Source organism: Alexandromys fortis, unplaced genomic scaffold, assembly GCF_014885135.2.
Source record: "Alexandromys fortis isolate MF-2015 unplaced genomic scaffold, M_Fortis_MF-2015_v1.1 scaffold_9, whole genome shotgun sequence".
NCBI lineage: Eukaryota > Metazoa > Chordata > Mammalia > Rodentia > Cricetidae > Alexandromys > Alexandromys fortis.
This window is the reverse complement of record NW_026067892.1, coordinates 12,203,348-12,230,392: the sequence shown is the minus strand read 5'-3', so window position 1 is coordinate 12,230,392 and position 27,045 is coordinate 12,203,348. Positions and strand designations below refer to the sequence as shown.

The window sequence follows — 27,045 nt, the reverse complement described above, 5'->3', positions numbered from 1 at the left end:
ATGAGGGAGTTTTTGCTTAGGAAGGCAAGAAAGAGAAGACCCTAGCGGACACAAACTAAAATAAGCACGTTCCTTCTGGAAAATCGTCTCCTAGCCATACAATGTGTGTCTCTCCAGTCTTGGGCTTTGAGCAGATTCCAGATGGTAAAGCTCAGTCCTGTGTCACGTTCTGCAGTGTGACACCCTACTGTCCCCAGCTCCCTGGTCCAGGTCCTGCTCTGTGCCCCTCACAGAAGTCAGACTGAAGGAAGGTCTTTTTAGCCTCTGTGTGTATAGGGTTTGGCTCGCTGGTTAACAGAAGAGAGCATTCTGTTCAGCCAGACGCACGCAGTTCCCACCTCCCTAATAAGATTACTGTCACGGAAATGAAATACAAGCCCTAGACCAGCCAGCATGGGCAATTCAAAAGTCTGCCCAAGGGAAACCCATTCATTATGTCAGCGCTGTAAAAAATCAAGGGGATTGGAAAGAAAATTGCCAACGTCTTGCAATTCCATTTCCCTCCCATAATGTCGTCATGGCAACCCAGCATCCCATCTCGGTCCTCTCAAGTCAACCACGTACATTGTGGTATTGAAGCAGGCTCCCTCGCCTCCCCCAAACTTGCCTTTGCCAAGAATTTTTCAGCTGGGAGTTAATATTATATAAGGCTGAAGAACAGCTTTTTTTGGTCCAGTACCCATTATAAATGACACTGTACATACATTGTAAGTTTGCATGGGGTTGGTAACACACAAAAAAAAAATCTTGCTAAATTTAAAAAGAAATAAATCAACATTTCCAACCTCTGTATAATTTGAGAAACAGTAATATGCCTGTCAGTGTTATATTGCCAAGTACAATATCCATAAAAGCTCTTTTATAAGCTTGCAATATCCTGATTTACAAGAAAGGAAAATCTTATTAGAGCAAATTCTGAGAGTCAAGAGACTGAGTCATGCCCTTCAATCTAATCCCCGCTAATAAACAGCTCGCTCTAGTGAGAATTTGGGGTTTAGCTTTTGTTGCATTTTTTGGTTTTGTGGTTGTTTGTTTGACTGTTTTTTTTTTTTAAGATGAGGTATTTCAATAGTGCTCTGGCAATAGATAAAGGGAGTCCAAAGCAAAAAGGACAAGAGAACCTGCAGGAAGGCTCAGCAGGTAGAGGAGCCTGCGGCCACGCCTAGCAACCTGCGCTTGGTCCCCAGCACCTACAAAGTCGAAGGAGAAAATCGACTCCTGAACTTGTTTTATGACCTCCACGTATGCCATGACACAAACATGCATGCACACACAAATAAATGAATGAATGAAGAATGTAAAAAAAAAAATACAGGGCTAGAGAGATGGCTCGGGGGTTAAGGGCACTGGCTGCTCTTCCACAGGACCCGGATTCAATTCCCAGTACCCACATGACAGCTCACATCTGTAACTTCAGTTCCAGGGGATCTCATATCTTCATGCTAATGCATTTAAATAAAGTTAAATAATTTTTTTAATTTTACTAAAAACAGTACAACAGTAATTTTTATCATTAAACTAGATAATCCCTATTTTAAGATTGGCTTAAGGTTTGGGGATATAGCTTAGTTGGTAGAATGCTTGGCATGATAATCCCAGTACTGAGATAGGGAAGACAGGAAGATTACAAATTCAAGATTATTCCCTAACCTCATCTCAAGTTGGAAGCCAGGCCGGGCTACCCAATACACTGTCTCAAAAACAACCTTAAAAAGATATCCACTAACTCTGTTCCTTAACTTGGTAATTGTTTTTCCTTTTGGATTTTTTGATATAGAGCCTTACTGTGAAGGTTAGGATAGCCTCAGACTGGAATTGTAGTTCAGGCTATCCCTCCCTGCTTCAATCTCCCTGGCATAACAAGCAGAGGGTCCCATCATGCCTTGCTAGATTCAGATACCCCTTCATCATTTACCTTATCTTTGGGATGAGGGGAGGCTAGACCATTGTTGATGAAAAAATTATTCTTGATACTCATCAAAGAATGATCAGGCAGGAACTAGAGAGATGGCTCAGTAGCTAAGAGTACTTGCTGCTCTTCCAGAGGACCCATGTTTGAGTCTCAGTATCCATAACCACTTATAACTACAGGCACAGGGACCTGACATTCTCTTCCGGCCTCCATGAATACCTGCACACGTGTGGCACACACACGCCCACACATGTAACAATAAAGAAAATAAGTCTTTAAAAAGCGGATGAGGTAGGCAGCGTTTTCTGCTACAAAGCCTCACTGTTCAGACCCAAGGGAAGAGGGAACCCAACTCACCTCTGAAGACAAGGAAACAGAGGGTATCATTGTGAAGCAGGGCTTGGAAAATTACTAAGAGGAAATGTCATGGGTTAGAGGGATGGCGGCCACAGCAATATGACAGAATCATTTCTGGGGGGGGGGGTAGACTTGGGTGCTAAGATGGCGGTGGGAATCAGGGAGTAGATAGATCAAAGGTTGGGGAGTCTCTCTAAGCTGACCTTGCAAGGTTCCCATGCCAGAGATGAAGAGCAGAAGCCCCAGAGTTGGGGCACTGTTAGGAGTCAGCTGTAGGGACAAATACAAGGTGCCCATCCCCCAGCGGAAGCGCAGAAAAGAAGACAAACCTGTGGGAGGTAAGAAAGTCCCGTGTGGTTTAGAGAGAGCCTTCAAAGCTATACTACTATAGTGGGACGGTTCTCAGTGTGCAGGTCGCGCCCCTTTGGGTTTGCATTTTAGATCTTTCCACTGTGATTCATAGCAGTAGCAGGATTACAGTTGTGCAGTAGCAATGAAGACAAGCATGGATGGGTGCTGACGATGTAGCAGGAAACCGGTTCAGTCATTAGCAGTGGGTAAGCCAGTTATGTTGGCACACACCTGTCCTGTGAGCCCAGCACTCAGGAGGTAGAGGCAGGAGCATTGAGGGTTCGGGATCATTCTAGGGCTACACAGTAAATTTGAGGATGGCCTGACCTACAGAAAACGCTGTCTCAAGGAATAAAGAGAGAGGGGGGATAGGAAAAACAGAGACAGACAGACATAGAGATGTTGTAGCGTTAAATAACAAAGATTTGGATCCTAGAATAAGTATCTCTCAAACAAATACTTGTGACAGGGGTGACCACAGATATATTCACTTGGACAAGGGAGGGGAACAGAGAAAGCTAGGGTGAATCTAGGGTAGATGTTAAAAGACCTAGAATGCCACCCTGAAGAATTATTTTGTTCATGAATGTGTTGGCATGTGTGGGTGTTTGCTCCCATGTGGAGGCCAGTGAATGATTTTGGGGGAGCCCTGTCAAGGGTGGTCCTCATTAATTCTCTCCATGTTCCCTTGAGATGGGGGTCTCTCCCTGAACTCAGTGTTTTCTGGTTTTACACTAGTTTGCTGGCAACTGGTAAAGCCCCAGCATCTTCCTGGCCCACATCCCAGCACTCCTTCATCACAAACAGCAGTATTACGGTAATAGGCGTGCACAACCATGACCAGTGTTTTATATGGGTGACGAGGATCCGAACTAAGGTCCTCATGCTTGCTCACCAGCACTCTGGCTCACTGAGCCTCCTCCCCTACACTGCTCTGGAGCATTTATACTTCACAGAGAAGTGAATGGCAGTGACCAGAACCCTTCCTAAGCAGAGATCTGTGCTGGGAAAGATAATCCGCCATGCAGCTTTAACACTAAAAATGTTCAAAGTTCATGCTATTTTCTTCATCTTATTTTTGTCCAAAAGATATAAAGTAGACTGAGTGTCTGCTAATTTTCGATACTCGTTTTGACTGAATCAAGTATGGCTTGTTGAGTTTACACACTTTTAAGTGTTACTGAGTAGCTGGGCAACCTCAGTGTCCTTGATTATAAAAACAAAACTGAATTGCTCACTAACTGTCTTAAGGCTTGTTTCCATTGACCTACAAATGTCCCCAAAGCTCAGTCAGCCCCACCTGTACAGCTGGCCTTCATGACAGGCTGCCCAGCTTCCTTGTGGGGTGACTCTCCTGCTGGGACTCTCCTTGAAGACTAGAGCAATTTGTGAAATGCCAGATCACATTTGTAACCGATGGGAAGAAGTCGGCAATAGAAGCATTGCCAGGGTTCTCCTGTTGGTTGCTCTTTGCAGGTTGGAGGAACTGATGAATCTGACCTTGGGAAACAGCTGACTGTGCCACTGATTGAGGGAGCAGAGGCTCCAAGAGTGGCAGAGCCTGGCTCTGTCACTGATGAGAAAATCTTCACATCCTCAGTCCGTAGGTTCCACCCATTTGCAGTAGACGCAGAGATACAAGCGTTAGACTGCAGAAGAAAGAAGGGGAACAGTGACCCCGGAGCTAAGCTTGGGAACTTGCTCCGCACTGCCCCTTGGTTGTCTTGCCTAGTCATCACTAATAACCCAAACATCCCCTGGCACACGCCCTTGTAGTGCTGGGGAGAAACCCAGGGCCCCCTCACACTGGCTGGACTCAGGGCCTTAGCTGTGCCCACTGAGCTGTGCCCACATCCCCACTGGCCTCGTTCCCAATTCAGCCTGTGCATCCTTGGGAAGAGTCATCTTTAAGCCTCTTTAAACCCTAACGGTTTAATTTTTTAAATTAACTGTTATTTGTGTGTATGTGATGTGTGTGTGTGGGTGTTCGTGTCACAGGGCACACATCAGAGGACAATTCTATGACGTCAGTTGTGTCCTCCCACCTTTGCCTGGGTTCTGGGATTGAATTCAGGTCTCCGGTTTACATGGCAGTTTCCTTTACTCACAGTGAACTTTCTGGCCATCCTTGGAGGTTTTTTGTTTGTTTTGTTTTGCTTTGCTTTTGCAAGGATTTTGTTTTTCTTGTAGGAATGATTTGAGAATAAAGTTATAAGATGTCTTCAGATAAATCTACATAGAGATGAATCATACTTGACCATGAGGCAGAAAAAAAAACCTGCTTGCTGAAGTCTGAAATACTTTCAGATTTTTAGAATAAAAACTTAGTTTTTAAGGTAGACTAAAAAAAAAATGTCTGGAGCAGCATGCCTAAAACTATTTAAAGTCAGTGCTTGCCACTGGTTATGCTGAGATGGCCATACATGGTACATGTAGTCTGTACCATGTTCTACTGAGATGGCCATACATGGTACATATATGGTGATGTGGTGTGTACCATGTTCTGATGAGATGGCCACATATGGTACATGTGGTGTGTATCGTGTTCTGCTGAGATGGTCATGTTGCATGTGATATGTACCATGTTCTGCTGAGATAGCCTCATATGTTGCATGTGGTGTGTACCATACACTACTGAGATGGCCACATAGGTGATGTGGTGTCTAGCATGTTGGCGTGAGAAGAATAACTTCCCAGAATGAAGGAGAGCAGCTGGAATACTTCTCTGTCTGCAGGACTTCAGTTTGTCATTTTCTACATTTATTCCAGAGTCTCCGCAGTTTTGACATGTTAGCCTACTGACAGCAGTCACTGAGTTATCATAGTGTGTGTGTGTGTGTGCGCGCGCGCGCGCTGACTTGGGGTGATGGGTAGGGCAGTGTCACCACTACTTTGTTCCTGCTTAGACATGCTCAGGTGTTTTGTTACTAGGAAACTGCTGGGTCTTGGAGGTGGGTTTGTTTGTTTGTAAGTTTCTGTGTTCTGCTTTTTTGATGGCTTCCTCCTGGAAGACTGCATTGCTGTGAATTATAAAGCAAACACTTGAAATCAGCAGAAAGGAAGGATAGTTAGGTGTCCCTGGAGAGTGTTCCAATAGGCTGACATACCAAACCAAAAGCAAAATAAAAGAAAAGAAGAAAAAAAATTGATGCTACTTAGAGCTGTAGTAGTTTATACACGTGGCCATACCTGCTTGCTGTGCATCCTAGTACATCCTTCTCAGAGCTGCCCAGTCAGGTAGAAAGTGAATAGGGGATGCTGAGCCAAGCACCAGGGTATTGATAGACATGATTATTTTTAGGTGGGTTTTATTACCTGGAGGGATCTTCACACTTGACACTGGAGAGTGTAGAAGCCAGCTTGTCTGTGAAAACTTCTCCAGGGAGTTGGGGACACTTGGACAGCTTCAGCTGAGTGACTCGCATGGCTCACGTAGCTCCCTGCTGAGTCTCCTGTCCTAATTATTCCTGAGCAGCTGGTCCTTGTCTGTGAGACTTGAAGGGAGGTCCAAGGGTCCAGGGTGCAGGGCTCTGGGAGGGGAGGAGCTTAAAGAAGAAGATAAAGTCTCTGTGTCCTGTTGCGAGCTGTGTAACTTTAAACGGATGGGAAATCAATTTTTGTGTCTACCGGAAGAGTTGACAAAATGGGTCATAAATCCGTGGCCACTGATGGAAACAGCAATGATGTTCCTAGGAGCTAGACCAGTGGCTCTCAACCTAATGCTGCTACCCTTTAATACAGTTCCCCATGCTGTGGTGAGCCCACCTGTAAGACTGTTTTCATTGCTACTTCTTAACTGTAATTTTGCTGCTGTCATAAACTGTAATGTAAATAAATATCTTGTGTTTTCTGATGGCCTTGGGTGACCTCCGTGAAAGGGCAGTTTGACCACCAAAAGGTCATGACTCACAGGTTGAAGACCACTGAACTGAGTTATGGCTCAGCAGTTAAGAGTGCTTGCTACTCTTTCAAAGGACCCAACTTTGGGTCCCAGCACATATGTTGGATGGCTCCTGTAACTCTGGTGCCAGGAAATATGACATCCTCTTCTGGCCTCTAAGGGCCAGGAGGCACCCATATGCACATGGCCTACACTTACAAAGACACATAGACATAAATAAAAATAAAATAAATCTTGAAAAGCAAAAAGGAAAGGAAGAGGAACCAATGAAACAAAAGATTTTGGCTCAAATATTGAGTGTACTTTGACGTGGAGTTTGCAGCATTCAGAGGGCTTGTAAGACAGCCAATTACAAATCAGTCTGTTCTGCACACAAAATCTAGCACCATGAACATCTGGAGAAGCAACAACCAGAGATGGTTTCTATCATCTGAAGCCTGTCTCATTCTAACGATGTCATACTCGGGAGCAGACATGTGAACTCACCTTGATGATGCACAGTTCATTGAAAGGATTTTTTTTTCTTTTTTGGTCTTTTGAGACTGTGTTTCTCTGTATAATCCCTGCTGTCCTAAAACTCGCTCTGTAGAACCGGTTGATCTTGAACTCAGAGATGCGCCTGCCTCTGCCTCCCGAGTACTAGGATTAAAGGTGTGTACCATCACCACCCGCCTCATTAAAAGGACTTTTTAACAAATGGTTTAATAATCACAAAATTGTTGATTTATTTTTGTATTTCACTCAACCATGTTTGAACAGTTGGATTGATCATCCTAAGCTGATCTATTTTGATATTCTGAGGCTGTGTTCTCAAGAAAAAAATCAATAAAACTATTTTAAAATTAAATTTATATATGTTCACAATAGAGGATTTGATATAGTGATTACTGTATTCCAGCACAATTACATTAAGAAAAAGTGTCACGAAGTGACATGCATAGATATGTAAGAAGAAGGCTAAACTGTATAACATTTCTTTCATGAACCCTCTTTAAACATTTAGGTCTGAGGAGATAGCTCAGTTGGCATAGTGACTGCTGTGCAAATACGGGGACCCACTTCTAATCCCCAGAACCCAAAGAGAACACAGGACATACACTTGTAATTGCTGCCACGGGGAGGTGGGAACAGCCCCATCTCTGGCGCTTCAATTTACGAAAACATAGTTCTCAGTTTTAAAATAGAAAATTAGTGTATGGAATCCAGGAGACAACCTTTGATACCCCTGGCCCACAGCATCCTAGAAGGCTTATACCATAACGGGTCTTCGAGAATACGCTGCATCTCTGAGACATACTTAATGTCACCAACTTATAGTGTCACCTTTGTTCTACAGGATGGTCTGACACCGCTGCACTGTGGGGCAAGAAGTGGCCATGAGCAGGTGGTAGAGATGTTGCTTGACAGAGCCGCACCCATCCTTTCAAAAACCAAGGTGAGGTCTTCGGTTTCTGAACATGGTACCGTGCTCGGGTCTGCTTCCCTTCGCTGTTTTTATCTGAGCCTTTGGAATGAGAGGAAACATTGACACCCGTAACTACTTAAGGAACATAAGTTTGTCAGATCTTTGGAGGAGCTCCAAATAAGTTTGGAGACTGGGGAAATGGCTGAGAAGACAAAGGCTCTCTCTGCCATCATGAGGACTATGTATGCTTCAGCTCACCAGCACCCATGTGAAAGTTATAAAGACCAGACAGGTGTGGTGGCCATCTGCAATCCCAGAGTTCAGGAGGCAGAGACAGCAAAATCTCCCTGCAAGCTTGCTAGCCAGACTAGCCAGAACTAGTAAGAAGTGGGTTCAGCAATAGACCCTCTCTCAATAAGCAAAGTGGAAGGAGATCAAGGCAGACAGATGGTCTGCTGTTGGCCTGGGGCATCTGCATGCAGGTATGAGTGCACGCACACCTACACACATGTGGATGCCTACACATGGAAACACATGCATGCATACAAAATAAGTTAGGTTTATGAAGCTTTTCTGTATAATGTGCTTTACAGTAAAGCCTTTTTCCGTTTGTTATTTTTGGTCTGTTTTGCTTCTTAATATTACACAATGGTACTTTCAGAGCTCGGCTGACTGCTGCTTTAAACAGACAGAAAGATCTACTTTCCGGCTGGGTTCTGAGTCTTTTTCTACACCCCACCTCCCAGTTGATTTCTTCAGAGTTCATAGGCTGAGGCAGGGCGTTCAGCTGAATGGTAGAGCATTTGCCTGTCTTGCGCTGGGCCCTCAGTTCCGTGCACATTAAAAACATTAAAATTCTGTTTGTCCGTCCCCCCGACTGTGTGGGATTTGGCAGGTAAGCCTGCCCTGCCCTTTTGATTCCCAGCAGTCCACTGGAACCCTCCTGTCGGCTCGCAAAGCCAAGTGAGTGTCTCGCTTCCTGTTTCCAGGTTTTGCAATCACAAGAGAAACTTGAAATTGAAATTGGTCGTAGCAGGGAACCTACACACCCTCGGCTTTGGGATCTGGGGTGAACTGAGAGCTTTGTTATTTTAGAGGGCTGACGGCTCTCTAAAGACATGGTCAGCATGTTCATGTGCAGGTGTGTCCCTGCTCAGAATCTCTCAAGGAGCCAAAGCTCATCCCTGAGGCTAGGCTAGCCAGCAAGCTCCAGGGAGCCACTTGTCAGTCCTATCACTATGGTAACAAGCACATACTGCCATAGCTGGCTTTCTATGTGCGTTCCAGGGAATCGAACTCAGGTCCTCAATGTTGTACAGCAAGCATTTTGACAACTGTGCCATCTCCCTGACCCACCAAATAAACTTCGTTGACTGCCTATTCTACCTGTGCTCACCATATCTTTAAGTTGGTGTCACCTGAGCAGGCTTCCTTTCCCATTGGCGCTCCTTATACTGTTTCAAAAGACCCTCTCTGGTGCTGCAGGTACTTGCTGCCTGGGCTGGACCTTCCTACATTCAGTTGCTAATCATTACAAACCCCTATAGACGTGCCCGCAGGCTGATCTGATTTGGGCATTCCTACATTGAGACTTCCAGCTTAGGCGACTCTAGGTATATTAAGTTAGTGGTTAAATCTCACTGGGATAGAACCCTCTTTCTGTTTTCGACACTGCTTCCCGCTTAGAGTCTCCAGTAAGTCATGTGGTCTCTCAGATTTGTTTACTCAGTCCTCCCTCGAAGACTACATGAAAACATAAAGGAGGATTTGGCAGAAGCGAGAGAGCACAGATGCCTGTGGGTGGCGGTGTCAGATGGGAAATGTCCCAGCCCTTGGAGACACCTCCAGTGTCACGCGGGAGGGGAATACTTTAGGCTGGAACATCCCAGTTCCCCAGGGGTGGCCCAAGTCTTTAAATTCATGTTAATATCTTTGTCTCATCTGCAGCACTCTTTGCTAGGCAGTTTGGGAAAATACTCATAAATTTCTTGCCTTGAAGGAGCACAAATACTGGAAATATATGCCCATCAGCGGTAGTGTGGGGATGGCTAAGGGATTTCTCATTGCTTTGTCTTGGAGGTTTCCATGTCATGCTACAATGCATGCAGAGTTAATAACTGGCCTCAGAGAATTCAGGTGCACCTGGTCCCATAGGCATGCCTACCAGGTCTTTAAAAACTACTGGTGGCTTCTTAAAAAAAAAAAAAATACTTTGCTGTTATTAGAGAGAAAAGGGTTTGGCTTATTTAGCGTTCTAAAATATGTTATTAGTAATTGTAGACCTCCCCGTGGGAAATGGGCCTGCTGAAAATCCCCCAGGCTCGCCCACTCTGCCATCCTACTCAACTGAAGTTTGAGAAGACTGACGTTGACCTAGCCTGCCTTGCTTCACTCTGTTTGGAAAAGAACATCCACTGCAGAGTGAATGTCACTCCAGACATTTTGTGGCTTGAACCTAAGGCCCTCTCTATCCATTTCTTCTCTGAGATCTTGAAATAAATCTTCAGCGGCTTTGCCCAGCACGTGACAAAGAAGGCTAAGTTGATTTAAGATGAGGTCACATAACTGGGAGGATGGTCCTTTTACCCGTCATTGACACAAGGGGGCACCAGATTTCTAGAAATGGATGAAGGTTTCCACTGCTGCTGCAGGAGATAAAATAATGAGCTGCCCTTATTTAGCCATCTACAAGGGTTAAACCAGTAATAGACCAATGGGCTGCTAATTAGTTCTCCCTTTGATTATTTATTTATTTATTTATTTATTTATTTATTTATTTATTTATTTATTTATTTGTAGTTTCAAAAAATAAGAAATCCTGCTAAGAATGCAGTGGATTTCTGGGCTCCTGTGCAACCCATATGAGTTTTAAAGTGGGGAAAGAAATTACCCTTGATGGTTTGTTTTTCTGAGAATTTGAGAAAAAGGGAAAATTTTCAAAGCAGGTGCCACCCAAAACAATCGTCAACACCTTTTAAAAACACAAGGTATTTCCAAACTAAGAGAGTTTTTAACGCCTTCGTGTTTGCCCGTATCTGGCTCATTTGCGCTAAAAAAAAAAAAAAAAAAGCAAAACCGTGAGTCCTCTTTCCTTCTGTGTTCCAGAACGGACTGTCTCCCTTACACATGGCCACTCAAGGAGACCACTTAAACTGCGTCCAGCTCCTCCTGCAGCACAACGTGCCCGTGGACGATGTCACCAATGACTACCTGACTGCCCTCCACGTGGCAGCCCACTGCGGCCATTACAAAGTTGCCAAGGTTCTTTTGGATAAGAAAGCTAACCCCAATGCCAAAGCCCTGGTGAGTTGTCCTGCCGTCCAGTGTCTCACTGACGCACAGGGCGCCTTGCATGTGGGGGGGGGATCGCTCTTCCGGAGATAAAAACAGAAAGTCCATTAAATCTGAGTCCTTTGTTAGTCTTTGCAAGTCCTTGGGAATGGACAAAGCCTTCTGTGCTGGTGGGGACAAAGCTGACAACGCCCTTCAAGGCCTCACTCGTGCTCCTCTTCCACAAGTGAAGGCCTCACACGACACGGTTACAAAAAGACCCACATGAACAGCTTCATCCACCTCACGGTGGTAATGTTACTATTCCCTGGGGTAGACATTTGAGTGGTTTTGTTGTTGTTTTTCTGGCACTTTTACTCATGAAACCAACCAGGCTTGACAACTTAAACCTCTTATCCCAGCACTTGTAAGGTGGAGGCAGGAGGATTACTATGAATTCAAAACCAGCCTAATTTAAAAAGTGAGTCTTTGTTTCAGAAAAAAAAATATACACGTGTGTATATGTTTATATGTGTATATATATGTATGTATTATATGTATATATAATTTTTAAAATGCAGTTGCACATAATAGCAGGAGAGATCTGAGTTCGAGGCCAGCTAGGTCTATAAAACAAGTTCCAGGCCACCCAGAGCTACACAGTGAAACCCTGTCTTAAAAACAATAGTAATACTTGTCGAAGAATTTGTGAGCTGAAATGATGTTAACCTCCGGTTTTTCTCGGTAAGACAAGGTTTGTTAGGGTTAAAATAAATAATCCTTAGTAAGGTGTTTATATTTCATTCAGAATAAGCACTTGGCTCAGGGAAAGGATGAAAATGCCCAGCTTTAGAGAAACCATTCATTTACTAGGGATCTTGCGGTATAGGCTGCATCCAACCAACTCTTCCAGGTAGGTATCTGCTTCCCTCCTCCTTTGCTGCACTGTCCTTCAGAGCTATCTAGACTCTGGCCTCCAAGTTCAGGTGCCTGAAACTCAGGGTTGGGGGAGGGGATTGGAATTCTGCACGCAGTGGCAGGCCGCTCCTTTGTCATTGCAATCTCAACAGCTTCCACCGAAAAGTATTTGAGGCGCTGTTTGACCTGCCCAGTGTGTCAAAAGCCTCTGCATTCTGAGAAAGGAGGGGAGCAGTGAGTGACCGTGACTCATTCATTTTTCCATATGAGAAAAAAAAAAAGGGACCTTAAAGCAGGGCGTGTGCTTAACTCTCTTTTTCCTATGACTAAAGTTTTCCCAGCAGAGGGGCATTGTAGATACTTACCCTGGGATGAACTATGGCCAAAGTAATGGTCCCAGCAGCCTCCTTGGTGGCACCCGCTGTGACTTTGCCCTCAGCTCTTTGACTTTGCCCTGAGACCTTAGTATTGTACATTTCCCTACTAACAGCTGAAATGGGCTGCCCAGTCTCAGCTTTTGGGCAGAACAGTCTGGTGGGTGATTTGTTTAAAAGCCAATTCTTTTATAAGTTTAAACATTCAAGCAAATGACTTATTGAGTCATCTAAATTCTAGTGTCTTTAGAGTAAGCTTGTGCTCAAGGGTTTTGTTTTGGTTTTGGTTTTGGTTTGGTTTGGTTTGGGTTTTGTTTTTTCAAGACAGGGTCTCTCTATGTAGCCCTGCCTGTCCTGCAGCTTAGTCTGTAGACCAGGCTGGTTTCAAACTCAGAGTTTTCCCCTACCTCAGACTCCTGAGTGCTGGGATTAAAGGCGTGCCCCACCACAGACCAGCCTTGTGCGCTTGAGTCTTAAAACTGCCTTAAAACTATGGAAGAAATGAAACTCTCCAGCGCTCAAAAAGAACAATGTCCTGCCACACAAGTCGGGGACAAGTCAGAACAGGCACTGGCGATGGTTGGCTGTGCAAACAAAAGGTTGGCTTTGCAAACCACCTTTTGTGATCCTTGTGCCCATGTTTTCCCCAGCGGCTTTTATGTTTGTAGTGAGGCAGAAGGGAACATTAGCTCCATAGCTCCATGCAGAGAGGAATGAGAAGTGCTCAGTGAACTACGCTGGTCCCTAGCTACCGAGTCTCAGGAGGCTCAACTCGAGATGTAATGTTTGGGGGGGATCCAGGTAAGAGGCAGGACACTAATGTCTCCCTAGAAGACAGATCCATCCCACCGGCATATGTGATTTTGATGGTCTAAGTTTACAGATCTGGACAGCAGTGGTTTTGTAAGGCTCGTGATCCTGTACAGAGCTGGCCAGAGGCAGGAAGAGGGTGGGCACTTGAGACATTGTAAGTCAGGCAAGTTTAATATGAAGAAATCACTGGCTAGATTGACGTCAGGCAAGCCAGTGCTGGCACAAGCATTTAAAGACCCCCCCCCCCACTGACACCAAAAAAAAAAAAGTAAGGAAAAAGGAAAAGTACATTAGCTAGTGTGATGGCACGTGGCTGTAGTCCCAACAATTTGAAGGGGAAAGTAAGAGGGCTGGAGAGATGGTTCAGTGGTTAAGAACTTAAGCTGCTCTTCCAGAGGACTCAGGTTCGACTCCTAGCACCCGAATGGCAGCTTAGAATTGTTAGTAGCTCCAGTTCTAGGGGAATCTGACCTCCAGGGCATTGCACGCACCTGATGCACAGATTTACATGTATCACCATACATATAAAATAATAACTAAAAAAAGGAAACAATCGGAAGACGCATGTCTGAGTCCAACCTGGGCTACATCATGAGACTGGGAGTCAAAAATCAAAATTAGATTTTTAAAAATATTTGGAACAGTGAACTCCGAAATAAGGATGTGTGTGAACGTTTTGCCTTTCCTTATCAGGAACTTATACCCAACTTATACATCCTGCTTATGACCACCTGGGAACCTTACAAGGAACCGGTTCAGACTCTTGTTCCTTCCAGGAAAGAAGAGCCACCACGTGTCTAACCTCTTGTGGTTTGGAAGCCTGCAGGGCATCTCGTTCTCCTAAATACCTTTTGTTGCCCACAGCGGAACTGACTCCCGTGGAACGAGGTTAAGCAGATGTATGTGTTTGTCCCTTTACAGAACGGCTTCACCCCTCTCCATATTGCCTGCAAAAAGAACCGCATCCGAGTAATGGAACTCCTTTTGAAGCACGGTGCATCCATACAAGCCGTAACCGAGGTGAGGGGAGGGTGCTTTCAGGGTCCAGGGAAGAAGAGAGTATAGCCTCAACAGTGGGGGTTCCCCCCAGGGAAGCAGCTAGTTTTGCTTGTTATCATCACAAGCAACATTCTTCACCCTTCTCTACAAGGACTCTCAAGATTTAGGAGGGAACAGACACGGGTGTGAGTGCGTGGGTTGGTTGATAGAAGTATACCCCCAGGACAGAAATATAGTTCAGAACACACCATCAAAGTGCAGGCTCCACTGTGCAAAGGTGACCTGGGATAAATCTTGCACTATTTCTCTCGTGGAGGCCAGTTTGTCTCGTAAGGGGCATTTCCTGTCATCTCTTGGCTGAGCTACCAATGATTCACCCTTGGCTGAAGCTGTCTGGCTGAAAATGTCATTGTGCTTGGGCTGCGGAACCTTTTCCCGTGCTATGAGAGAGTAAGAAGGACCGTGGTGCATGGAGGTTTTGCAGTGCATGAGGTGTGGGGGTGCTGTAGTTAGGGGCAGAGAAGCCCTGTGTCTGTCCCCCGAATCCACCAAGATTCCATCCTTGAGAGTCAGCCCTGGCTCTCCACATGGCAAACAGGCCTGTGTTCCCCTCTCCAGACCTGCTTCACCCCATTCCACCTCTGTCTTCCCAACTCGAAGGGGCTCTGCAAATCCTAGCCTTGGCTCTTCTCCTAGAGCAGGCGTGTGATCTGTAAGGCTGACCCTGAATATCTGGGTCACCTTCCCCCAGAAATCTGCCCTTGCTGCCATCCTTGTCCTGGGTGTCTCCATGGGACAGTTACATACATGTTTCTGCCAATGTTCTTATCCAGTTGTCATATCTATGACCCTGTGACTCCCATGGCTCCAGAGCCTTCAGCCCAAACCTTCTATGGGCACAAGCCCACAGTTCAGAAAGTCTTGTTGTATGCTTGATACTGGACACAAACCTCCTGTAACTGCTGCTTGTATGTGGCATTTTTGCCTTGCCTCGAAACACTTTTAAATTCTCAACACACAATGGTTAAGAAAAACGCTGCAAATCTGCCCTTTTATGAGACTTGTGTCTGCCTGTTAGGTACCCTGGTGTTTTTTTGTGTAGAATAGTGCATCTCAGTGCAGGGAAGCCCTTTAGAGGCCAGGTGCATCTCAGTGCAGGGAAGCCCTTTAGAGGCCAGGATTGACCCTGAGACAAATGTTAGATTGAAGCTGTGTTAATGTCTGGAAATGCTGGCCTGTGATGAGGAGCCCCTACCGGACTCCGGCTCCCTGAGAACTTGAGAGGGTAGTTCTCTGATACCTAACTCCTGTGTTCCTGGAAAAGGTCGCCAAACTATAAGAAAAACTCTTCTGTTCTGTTCTTCTTCAGTCTTCACTATTGGAGGCTGAGCAGATAGACTTTATCTTCTTTCATCATGTACTTTTGTATGTACATGTATGTATACGTATATATTGTATGCATATATATTAGTGTACTGTTGTATGTATAGTGTGTGTGTGTGCGCGCGCACGTGCGCGCGTGCGCACGCGCGTGTGTGTAGAGAGAGAGTGTTGACCCCACAGTCTTATCCATGCTAGGCAATACTCTACCACTGAGCTTCAGAACCAGTCCTGTCATATATTTTTTTTTACATATCTCAAATATCTATAGAGATTAATGATACTTTCTCTCTCTTTAAAAATAAAGGACAAGCCTTCTATTCATATTATTTTTATCAGGTTCATGTTTTAACCTAATTAAATTCTGAAAATTAAAAATGGAGCAAAGTTACATGAGTAGTACACAGAAATTGAACTCCTTCACAAAATTCTTATCTTGAGACTTTAATTCTCTTTTTTGACTACTCTATTTATACCTCTCATCGATGGATATAGTCAAAATAAAACACCCTAGAATCAATCAGTTCTGCTTTCCACTGACCTAGTGTCAGGGTAGAAGGTATATCCATGTACATAGGCTTTGAAGCAAACATACTGTTATTCTTGATGTGCCTTAAAACATTTTATTCATTTACAATGCTTATTTGTTAAATGACTGGCATGCCTAATGTTGATTTTCTCTTTGTTAGAGGGATGGTTTGCATTGTAGGTTTCATTTATTCAGAGTTTATGGGAACTCCAAGTCCAGAATAGTATTTGAATTAGTAGCCAACGTTTTACTAATATGTATGTTATTGCCATGCCCCACATGCAAGCACACATATGGGCAAGAAAGTTTAATAGAGATGATGGTAAGTCTTTCATAATCACAGCTCTTTGAGGTTATATTCACCTCATAGAATCTGTGGCATAATGGTGAATAACTCGATTTCTTCTCATTTGACCCCTGAGCTGGTTAAGATAGATGTGTGGATTATGGGTGAGAGGATGAATAAATGAATGGATAGATGAAGTGAATAAGTGGATGGTTGAATGGACGGATGGACAGACGGATGGATGGATGGGTAGAGGGAGGGAAGCAGGCAGACAGGCAGGCAAGCGCATCATGAAGCCCCTTGCATGGTAAGCCAACCATCAACATTGTCTTCCTTCCCCTTTAGTCGGGCCTTACCCCAATCCATGTTGCTGCCTTCATGGGACATGTGAATATTGTGTCACAGCTAATGCATCATGGAGCCTCCCCAAACACCACCAATGTGGTAAGTACCCTTAGCAAAGGAGTTCAGTTGAGTTTTTAAGACACTGAAAAGAGCGGCTTTGGTGGCCTTGCATATTCACTATAAGTAAGTGCATTATCATTTAATTTTACTACTTCAGATACAGAGTTTGACAACATCTTTGGTTTTCTTTGCTTTGAAGGCAAGATCCTGTCGGTATCCATTTGGCTAAAACCTGTTAAGATTTAAGAAATGTGTTCATTGACATGGCAAGGACTTCACTGCTGGATACTAGAGTAGAAACAGTGCTGTCGGATTCTCTGAGAGAATCCATCAAAGTACTGCACGGTGAGGGTGTGTGCTCACACAGTGTTGTCATACACGTGAAGAAGTAATTTCACACAACTTCAAGGTCATCTGCTTTAAGAGGGTTCTACCATGTCATAGCAAGCCTGTGGAAGTCTGCCTTAACCAAGTACCAGGCAATGTTTCCCCACACTAACTGTCATCATTAAACCCATGAGATGATTTAGAGTAATTCCCTGGGCAGCAACTGCTCACCCCGAGCATGCTATATCCTCCGACATTGTTTTACAGACTCTCAAGTTTAACATCATCCTCTTAGCACAATGGACCACAAGCATAAGACTGCCCTGAAGCTTTACACGTATGCCTGATAGGGTTAAATCCAGATGTTATTGTCCTCTGTAAAGAACAACATGTAACAAAGCAATCAACATCCTCCGCTCCTTTCCAGTAAGCCCATGCCTTGTCTCCTGCAAGGCCACCTTCCTGTCTGTCCATTCAGGTCGATGGCCTGTGGGGAAAAGCTTATTTTATCCAAGTCACTTCTGTGTGAATTTTGCTTGTGCAAGCCACTTGTAGTTGGTTTTTATTATTATTTCTATGCTAGGATATGCTCTCTATCAGGCTGTCATTTTTGTTGAATGAAAAACCAATGTCAGAGATTATTGAACAAGAGGGTAGGATAGCGATGGGACAATGCCCTCATGATGGTACCAATAAATGTGATTTCTATGTATTTAGGTCACTGGGGACAGACCACATCTGACCCTCAGTGTGGTTTTGGTGCCCCTGTGTAGTGTTTATGTTTAATCCTGAGAGACAGTATTTAAGAACTGATAAATTGAAACTGATATCCAGCCTGTCCGTTCTTTGAAAATAGGTGTGCCGTGGTAAGACTGGCCTCCAGCACAATTAGACTGTGAGGGCAGGTTAGGTAGGCAGGCATCTCTCCCCTTCAACTTGCTCACCTGCCCTGCTTCATCATCTGTGTCTCCTCTCCACCCTGGGAGCATGGGTACCTTGTCAACCCTGAAGATGCCTCGCTGTAGACCTCTGAGCTGTGCTTCTGAGAGCATCAGCAGCTGGTCCCGTTGAGGTTGCATCCATATCCTTGACACCCTGGCACAGCTTCCTGGGAAAGTATTTTCGTGTTTGTTTCCATATATTTCCAGCAAGGAAGTGCTCCAGGCAATTCTTTGTTTAATAAACAAAGTCACTATAACTTCATGCCAACAAAGCATTGATTTTGAGAGTCGCCATTAATTGACTTTGGCTTGTGTTCCCCAGAGAGGAGAAACAGCATTGCATATGGCAGCTCGGTCAGGCCAAGCAGAAGTGGTGCGGTATCTGGTACAAGACGGCGCTCAGGTAGAAGCAAAAGCTAAGGTAAGGGCAAGACGGGGGACTTTAAAAGTGAAACTGAGGCGGAAGCCTAGGGCTCAGCAAACCTTTTTAGCTGAATCTTTACTGTCTCTCCGAAACAGGTCTTAATAATACGAACTTCCAGTGAGAAAGGGCTCCACCCAATAATCATATAAAAATAATCTACCGTCATGGCCAGTCACCTGTGTAGCACAGCTATGTAAAATAAGGAACTGCCCTGGGTGCATCACAAGCCCCTAACAGGTTAGGAACCAGATCTAGGCAGGTCCAGAGCTCTTCACGCTGAGATGACCTCAGGGAGGAAGTTTCTAGAACAATCGCAGCTTGTAAACACAAACTCACCTTTTGGGTTGACTTCTGTGTTGGCTGGCACAGCCTCAAGAGGAAAAAGGATGTGGTTTTCCTTCCCTCCTATAAAATATAAGAGCATCATGCCCCAGATGTAGATGAGGGCTCTGAAAGCCTGGCTCACACCGGAAGTCCAAACATTTGGGAGGCTGAACTACCACCCCCGGATGAATAATCTCTTAACTTTTTGATTTTCCATCAGTGGCAGCTGAAGTATAGCTTACAGAAGATGCTTCTGGTCTAGAAGATGCTTCCAACTTAGTAAAATGAAATGACCACAGAGGCAGTATCTTATTACTGATAGTAAGAGCCCTCATCTTCGTGCATGTTGGTTAGAAACAGCACATCTAGTTGTTACTGCAGATGACATTTATACTTTAAATTTCATGAAGGGCGTAGGATGGCCAAGACTGACCTCAGCTGACTGCCTGAAGTTGAATCTTGTTCCACCATTGAGCCGCTGAGTTCCACTGGGCAAATTAATTGATGTCTCTGTGCTGCTGTCTCCTTATCTAGAATAGAACTTTTTAAATGTTGCCTCTTGTCATCCCGGATATATAGGTATATAAATCAGGACACAACACAAATCCAGTCTTTATTAGCGATAGATCATAAACGTACTTTATATCGACTCTGGGACACCCACCGAGCCTCCCCATTTATTAAAGTTGACAGCGATTCTGCATGCTTAACAATGGATTGTGCTAGTTTATTTTCTCGTAAAGAATTAAATCTTGGCTGGATCGTTGGAACTTCAGGATGCAGAACATCTTCAAAGTTTTTCAGAGCTCATCCAGCCTTTGATTTCATAACTGTCAATGCTTGAGACCACTGCCTTGCATAAATAACATGCTATAAAATGTTGAGGACCAGTTCAGAAATTGTTAGAAATCCTGTCCCAGTTGAGCCAAAAATTCATTGAATGATTGTCTGTGAAACTCAAGTCAGCAGCTGAAACAGTAATTTTAAAATCAGCATGGCGTCCCATTCCAATCCGTAGACATGTTCATATGATTTGTACATGCTTGGGAATGTCAGTGGGAAAATGGTAAATGTCTTTGCATTCAGTGATTGAACCATGTCTTTTCTGTTAGAGCACGTGCAGTTTAAAACATGGCGGTTCAGCCGGGCGGTGGTGGCGCACGCCTTTAATCCCAGCACTCGGGAGGCATAGGCAGGAGGATCTCTGTGAGTTTGAGACCAGCCTGGTCTACAGAGCTAGTTCCAGGACAGGCTCCAAAGCCACAGAGAAACCCTGTCTCGAAAAAAACAAAAACAAACAAACAAAAAAACATGGCGGTTCATATTGCGCAATAGCGTGGAAACTGAGCCAGGGTATTTAAGCAGGGTTTGCTGGTATTGCGTGGCAGGGCCGCGTGTGCAGTGCCAAGCGCTCGTGTTTCATCTTCAGAATCAAAGATGCAATGAAGCTCTATAAGGGACCTGGGCGAGTGCTAACAGAAACCCCTCATATGTGTGTGTGTGTGGTTCTTGAACTAATTTTTGGTTACCAAGGGTCCGTGGCCCCTGGTTGAGTCAATAATGCCAAATGGGGATATGACCCACAGTCAAGAGTTCTCACACAAACCATAGGATAGCGACTTCTGTAAAGGTGTCTGAGATCATACAGGTGGGATGCTCCAAACAGAGCCCGAGAGATGGATGACAGCAAGGTTCTGTGGTTGAGGTGGCCGTGGCCAAGGGGTGTGAACTTTTCCTTTGGTTTTTCTGTCCTCGGGATTTCTCCTGCTTGCCGTGGCATCCTGGTGCCCCCTCTTGTTGCTTGTGTGAGCTACTTTCCTCATTGCTGTATTTAAATATTTGAAAAGAAGCACTTGAAGGGAGCAGTAGTTTATTGTGACTTATGGTTCAAGGAGGGTGTTTCTCATTGATGGGAAAGACACAATGTCGCAGCTGGAGGCCAGCTGGTCAAGCATCTGCCGTCTGGGAAGAGGAGATAGGGCTGGGCTATCAAACCTCAGGGCCCCAAACTCAGAGACCCACTTCCCCCCAGTGAGGTTCTAACTCCTGAAAGTCCCACAGGCTTCCCAGACAGTGCCACCAGTCAAGGAGCAAGTGCTCAAACCCATGAGCCTGGAGAGGACACTTCACGGCCAATCCACAGCGATCCCCCTAGGCATCCTACTGGCTGTGTAGTCTCTGTGCCATTGCTCTCCACGCAAAGAAGTACCCGTATTTGGTTCTACCCTTTCCTCTGCCTCTCCTGCCAGAAGGGTCTGAAGAAACGCTACGTTTCAATAGGCATTTCACTCGGGGAAATGACATGGGCCATTTGGGGGTACCTATCTGGACAGATTAGGACTAGGTGGCTCTCCCACTTGTCTCAAACCCCTTGGGTGCAGGACTCAGGCTTTGTGCCTTTGGATGAACTACAATAAGTTAGCCCTTTGTAGTAGGCAGATGTCGCCCTTGCTGCTAGAATGCCCGGTTTGATAAATCCCCAAAGTACCACCCCCGTATGACCCTATTTTGCCTTTCTTCGCTTTTGACTGTGGGGAAAGGGTGGCAGCAATAAGGTAATAGAGCACTAAAATACATGGCTTGCACAAGTAACTATAACTCACAGGTTTGTGAGTTTTATTCAGATTTGTTCTCATCCCCTCTTTAACCCCCCCCCCCCAAAAAAAAGAGTCATCGTAGGTTGAAACCGATGCTCCACGACAGGGTAAAGAAGTGATACCCAGGTAGAACTGTCTTCCATGCTCTCATACTCAAAGGTCAAGGGCCTCGCATTTCCAAACCTCATAGAAAAAGAGAAACAAGGTTCCCTTTAGCACTGAATTAGAGTCGTGTGTCCCTCAGACACGGGGCAGCTAACGTCCCCTGCATTTGTCATATGGCGCCGTTGCCTCGCAGGCTCACTGGCCTTGTGTTTCCGCCTGGCGTTTAGGATGACCAGACCCCGCTCCACATCTCAGCCCGGCTGGGGAAGGCGGATATAGTGCAGCAACTGTTGCAGCAAGGAGCGTCGCCCAATGCTGCAACCACCTCTGGGTACACCCCGCTTCACCTTTCGGCCCGAGAGGGGCATGAGGACGTCGCTGCGTTCCTTCTGGACCACGGAGCATCCTTATCCATCACAACAAAGGTATGAGGACTTGGCTCCCGAAGCACACCCTTCTTTGGAGTCTCCCGCCCAGTGATGGGTTAAGAAGCTGTGGTTCTGGGTCTACAGTGGGACCCCTAGGCTAGTCATGGATGTGGCCAGGGAAGCCTTGCTCAGCAGGAAGTAGTTTTTCAGGTTTGAGGAATTTTTTTTTCTTTGTTTCTTTGTTGTTTCTCGATATATTATCTTCTAAGGATACCTTAACGACATCTAGGATCAGAGGGGATATTTTTGTTTTGTTTTGCAAATTACTTGAGAGGTTTCAATGGCAATTTGGAACACACCTGCTCATTTCCTTTGCTGAAATCAAAAACACTACACACTTAGTCTATTGGTGCTTTTGTACAGCTATCTTTTCTTTCATTTTGTTTTGGTTTGGTTTTTGTTTGTTGGATTTTTTTGGGTTTTTTGTTTGTTTGTTTGTTTTGTTTTTAAGACAGGATTTCTCTGTGTAGCCCTGGCTATCCCGAAACTTGCTCTATAGACCAGGTTGGCCTTAAACTCAGAGATTCACCTGCCTCTGCCTCCCAAATGCTGGGATTAAAGGTGTGTGCCACCACAGCCGGGCTTCTATACCTTCAAATAGGGAGAGGTTTCTCTTGTTTTTGTTTGTTGTTGCCTCTCCTTTTGATTTATGGTTTGACATCTTGGTGTCATCGAGTAATATTCTCCCGTGGCTATAGCTGCACAGAGAATGCAAAATGGTTTGCTTGTTTCTATATTTGATTTTTATGAGAACTGCGTGGACATAACAAAGTGTCACAGCTAGACAAACTGGCCTATGACATGTCCTGAGAAGAGTGACAGGTGCTGAAATCTCTTTGCCGTCTGTGGATAAGAAGGACTAGTGTATAATTAATACAACAGTGATTATAAATACTTATAGAAGAAAAGCACCTGAATAAACAGTGATGGTCCCAAACTTCATCTCCCGTGATTTCTTGGGCTCTTTAGGAGAGTCAAGTCACACATCACAAGATCCTGGATGTCATTTAGAATGGGAAACAGAATAATGGGTGTTGGGGGGGTCACAGGGCACCCCGGCCATCCTCCATCCCAGCTGCCCCCTGGATGTAGTTAGCAGTAGTCTTGTAAGATAGTATATGGTCACGTTCCAGTTTCTGATTAAATCCTCTCTAATGTTGGGTGTTGACTGACTAGTTGATGTCTAGATCCTTGCAGGGTCTGGACTCATGGGAGATCAGTCAGGGACTGTAAGCATCCAACTCTTGTTGGTGTCATTACCCAGTTCACCTCAGGGAGCAAAGACTCCCTGAGGCAGGAGCATACGTGATGAAATTGTGTGTATCGAGAGCGTGCACAAAGAAATTGTGTGTTTCCGTGGGGAAGCAGGGAGCAGGGGAAGGGACATGCTCTCTGCTGATGTGAGCCCACAGAGCGTCCAGACTTAATATGGGGTTTCCCAAGTGTAGGCAGATTTTCCTTTTGGCCTCCAGCCCACAAAAAAATGATAGAGACTTATTATTAATTATGAAACCTCAGCCTATAGCTTAGGTTTGTCTCACTGGCTCTTATAACTTAAAGTAACCCATTTATATATTAATTTATGTTTTGCCTCGTGGCTTTTTACTTCTCTTCCATCTTGGCACCTCCTGCTTCCTCTCTCTGTCCTCTGTCCTCTCTCTTGCTCCTGGATTCATCTCCTCTTCTCACTCTGCCTGGAAGTCCCGCCTAACCTCTTCCTGCCAAGCTACCAACCATTCAGCTCTTAATTAAACCAATCAGAAGGCACCTAGACAAAGACACATCTTATCTTCACAACATACAAAAAGATTATTCCACAACACCCAAGCACACCAACATGGGCCTAAAGTGGGGCCTGTGCAGGCCTTTCTTCCCACAGCATGACACCCCCCAAATAGCCCTGGAATAATTACCAGATCCGGCTTATCAAATACACCTGACTAATTCCTAAATAAGTGAACAGTGTGGTTCAGTCAGCAGAGGGAAAAATATTTTCCTTGTTTTCCGAGGTGTCCAACCTTCTGATGGCGTTACACGACCCCCTGGTCTACAACTGTGTTTGGCCACAATCCCAGCTATCTTGAGACACCTCTGGCCCCACAGGCTGCAGCTTAGACACACCTGTTAGGCATAGTCTGCTTGTCGCTATGGATCAAGCAGTCTTCAATTGCTGCCTGCTACCGGCTCTTAACACATTTCATGTAACCCATCTTTGTCGCTGGAATAAGCCATCAGCCCCAAGAAGCCCCATCCTGTGTCACCTCCATTCGTGATGCTCTCCCGCTTCCTTCCTCAGAAGGGATTCACTCCTCTCCACGTGGCTGCGAAATACGGAAAGCTCGAAGTAGCGAATCTCCTGCTGCAGAAGAGCGCCTCTCCGGATGCTGCTGGGAAGGTATGACGTCATCAGCCACCCTGTGGCAGGCCACCTCCACCATAACAGACCAGCACTTGCTAATATCTTAACCCCACCCACCTCCCAGCCACTTTGATGGTAACTAAGCCTTAGTGAAGTCTCACTAGGTGGAAGAATACTTGGGACCCCGTGAACAGTGCGGGGGGGGGGGGGGGGGTCCACATACACTAGAACCTGAACGGGAATGCCGTTGTCTTTTGTATGCGGTCTAACCCCATTTCATGAATCTATCAGTCTCCTACTAAGACACCTTTGACCCTGGTTGTTGTCTCTGCACGTGTTTTCAGAGCGGGCTAACTCCACTGCACGTAGCGGCACATTACGATAACCAGAAAGTGGCCCTTCTGCTTTTGGACCAGGGAGCCTCACCTCACGCAGCCGCAAAGGTACTTGTAACTCACAGCCTAAGAACCGAGTGTGCATCATCTATCTGTCCCTATACAAGCATCCCCTCTTGCTAATTCTGTAATGTCCTCATTGTTTAGACCTGGCTCATAAAAACTGCTTACAGAATTGCCAGGAAGACGTGTGCCTTGTGCTACGTAGTCACCTCATGTGGTAGATGCTCAATAAATACATGCTTGTCAGTCAATTCCTGGACGATGGGGAGGGAAGGGAGCTGGAATCCTCCTCGGCCAGTTTGAAAACATAAGCAGAGTCTAAGGGAATCGGAAACTCTGACTTGTGAGAATGAGATGTCCCAGCTTGGTAAAGTGCTTTCTACAAGAGCTTAGGTCCCTGAGTGCAGATCCCAGCACCCCTGTAAAGAGCCAGGCGTGGAGGCACGCACCCGTCCCAGAGCTGTGGAGACAGACAGAAGGATCGGTGGGGATTGCTGGCAACTTATCTAGTCTAATGGCCAAGCTGCAGAGTCAGTGAGAGACCCTGTCTCAAAAGGATAGGGTGGAAAAGCAACTGAGGAAGTAATTCAACTTCAGTCTCTGGCCTAAATACTCTCACACACGCGCACGCATGCATGCACACACATACACTCACACACATAAAGTCCTGATTTATCAAAATTTATGAAAACGCACATCACATTTTCTTGGCCAGAAAAACACTGCCTGCATGTGCTTTGTGCCTCACAGAAGAGCCTAAAGGGTTTCCTGTGGAGGGGTATGAGGTGGTTGTTACTGCTGAGGGGACCATTAGTCATCTTGTTAGGGAATTTTTGGGCAGTAGACATCTTAGATTTCTGAGAAGGAAACACCAAGTGTAGTGTACCAGCTCTTGTGTTGCCCTATTATTCTGCCCTGACGTGCTGGAAGCCGAGCACATGTTTGGTTGCTGACTGGGTTGCTGTGACACAACACTGAACCAGTACAAACCTGATTCTTAGATTTTTTTTTTAATTCTTTTATTGTGTTTATTGTTCAAAGGACCGTTTGGCATCCGTAATATTCTTGAGCCATGCCTTGAGAGTTCTTCATTGTTGGGTCATGTTGGTCACATCACAAACCAATGAGCCTGGCCTGTTCTAGGTAGCAGTGCTGTGGGAAAATGTTCTGGACACTTCCTCCATGAAAGAGGATGTTGCTGCTGTGGTGGTGGGCTTTTGTGATTGTTGTCGATTTGTGTGTGTGTGTGTGTGTGTGTGTACATATGTGGGGGTCAAAGGAAGACTTGCAGGAGTTGGTTCTCTCTTCCTACCATGAAGGTTCCAGAGTCATAGGTTTGGCACCCACTGCCTCTACCTGACCTGCTCTCTCCTCACCCCAGGGTGCAGGTTTGTCCTCAGAATTTCCTTTCTGTATTCTTTGGTCATTTGTTCTACTCAGTAAAATATGCCCAAAAATCAGATTCGGAATACTTTAGCCCAGTGTGTCAACCTTGGCTTTGGCCCTGTCCTGAAGAAAGCTTTCTCACCTATGCCTTTGAAAAACAAACAAACAATAACAACAACAATCCTGTTTATCACTTTAGTCAGCGTGTGAACCTGAGAGAGTGGAACCTAAAAGTCAGGCAGACGAAACTTGCATGCAAGAGCCAACGCTGTGCAGAACGTCAGACAAGTTAAACTTGAGGATTGAGAGTCACATGAGCAGTGTCCAGCCACAAGGGTAAGCCTCGCGTGGTGGACAAGCCTCATGTCACAAAAACCATGCTTTTCCATGGAGGCACATAAAGAAGTAACAGCAGCCAGCTGTAACGAATAATCTAAAGCAAACTCGCTCCTGTTTGCTGCACCTGGGAAGGGCACGGAAACACTTTCCAAGAACAATTGCATCTTTTTGGAGAAACTGGTCACAAGACTCTTGTTTTCTTGGCATTTTCTCAGAAGCGCTCAGAATTCCCCTTGCACGACTCCTTTCTTGAACCTGTGTTCTGACCAAAAAAAAAAGAAAAAAGAAAAAAAAAACAATAAACAAAACCTTGAGAATAAAAGACAAGACTTTAGAAGGAAAAAAAAATAAGGAATAGAAAGAATCATTAGGACAACCCAAAGAGTAAAGTAGTCTTGTCTCCATCAGCATAGGCATGATTAAAGCAAAGATAGGCTGTAAGTATGGGAGAACTTCAGCCATAATCACTTGGGGCTGAAAGCTGGCTAACTCATGATCTTTTCTTTCTTCTTTTATC

The 27,045-nt window shown here is 45.2% G+C and overlaps 1 protein-coding gene across 11 annotated transcripts in view; it reads left to right on the top strand.

The window, feature by feature from the left end:
* Window positions 1-27,045, top strand: part of Ank3 (ankyrin 3) — a 526,650-nt gene that overhangs the window by 382,487 nt on the left and 117,118 nt on the right. For all 11 annotated transcript variants that reach the window (XM_050142496.1, XM_050142456.1, XM_050142430.1 and 8 more), the window contains 8 exons: window positions 7,858-7,956; window positions 11,032-11,229; window positions 14,223-14,321; window positions 16,841-16,939; window positions 18,491-18,589; window positions 21,846-22,043; window positions 24,343-24,441; window positions 24,750-24,848. In XM_050142496.1, the coding sequence (XP_049998453.1) occupies window positions 7,858-7,956; window positions 11,032-11,229; window positions 14,223-14,321; window positions 16,841-16,939; window positions 18,491-18,589; window positions 21,846-22,043; window positions 24,343-24,441; window positions 24,750-24,848 (990 nt within the window). The remainder of the gene's footprint in view (window positions 1-7,857; window positions 7,957-11,031; window positions 11,230-14,222; window positions 14,322-16,840; window positions 16,940-18,490; window positions 18,590-21,845; window positions 22,044-24,342; window positions 24,442-24,749; window positions 24,849-27,045) is intronic.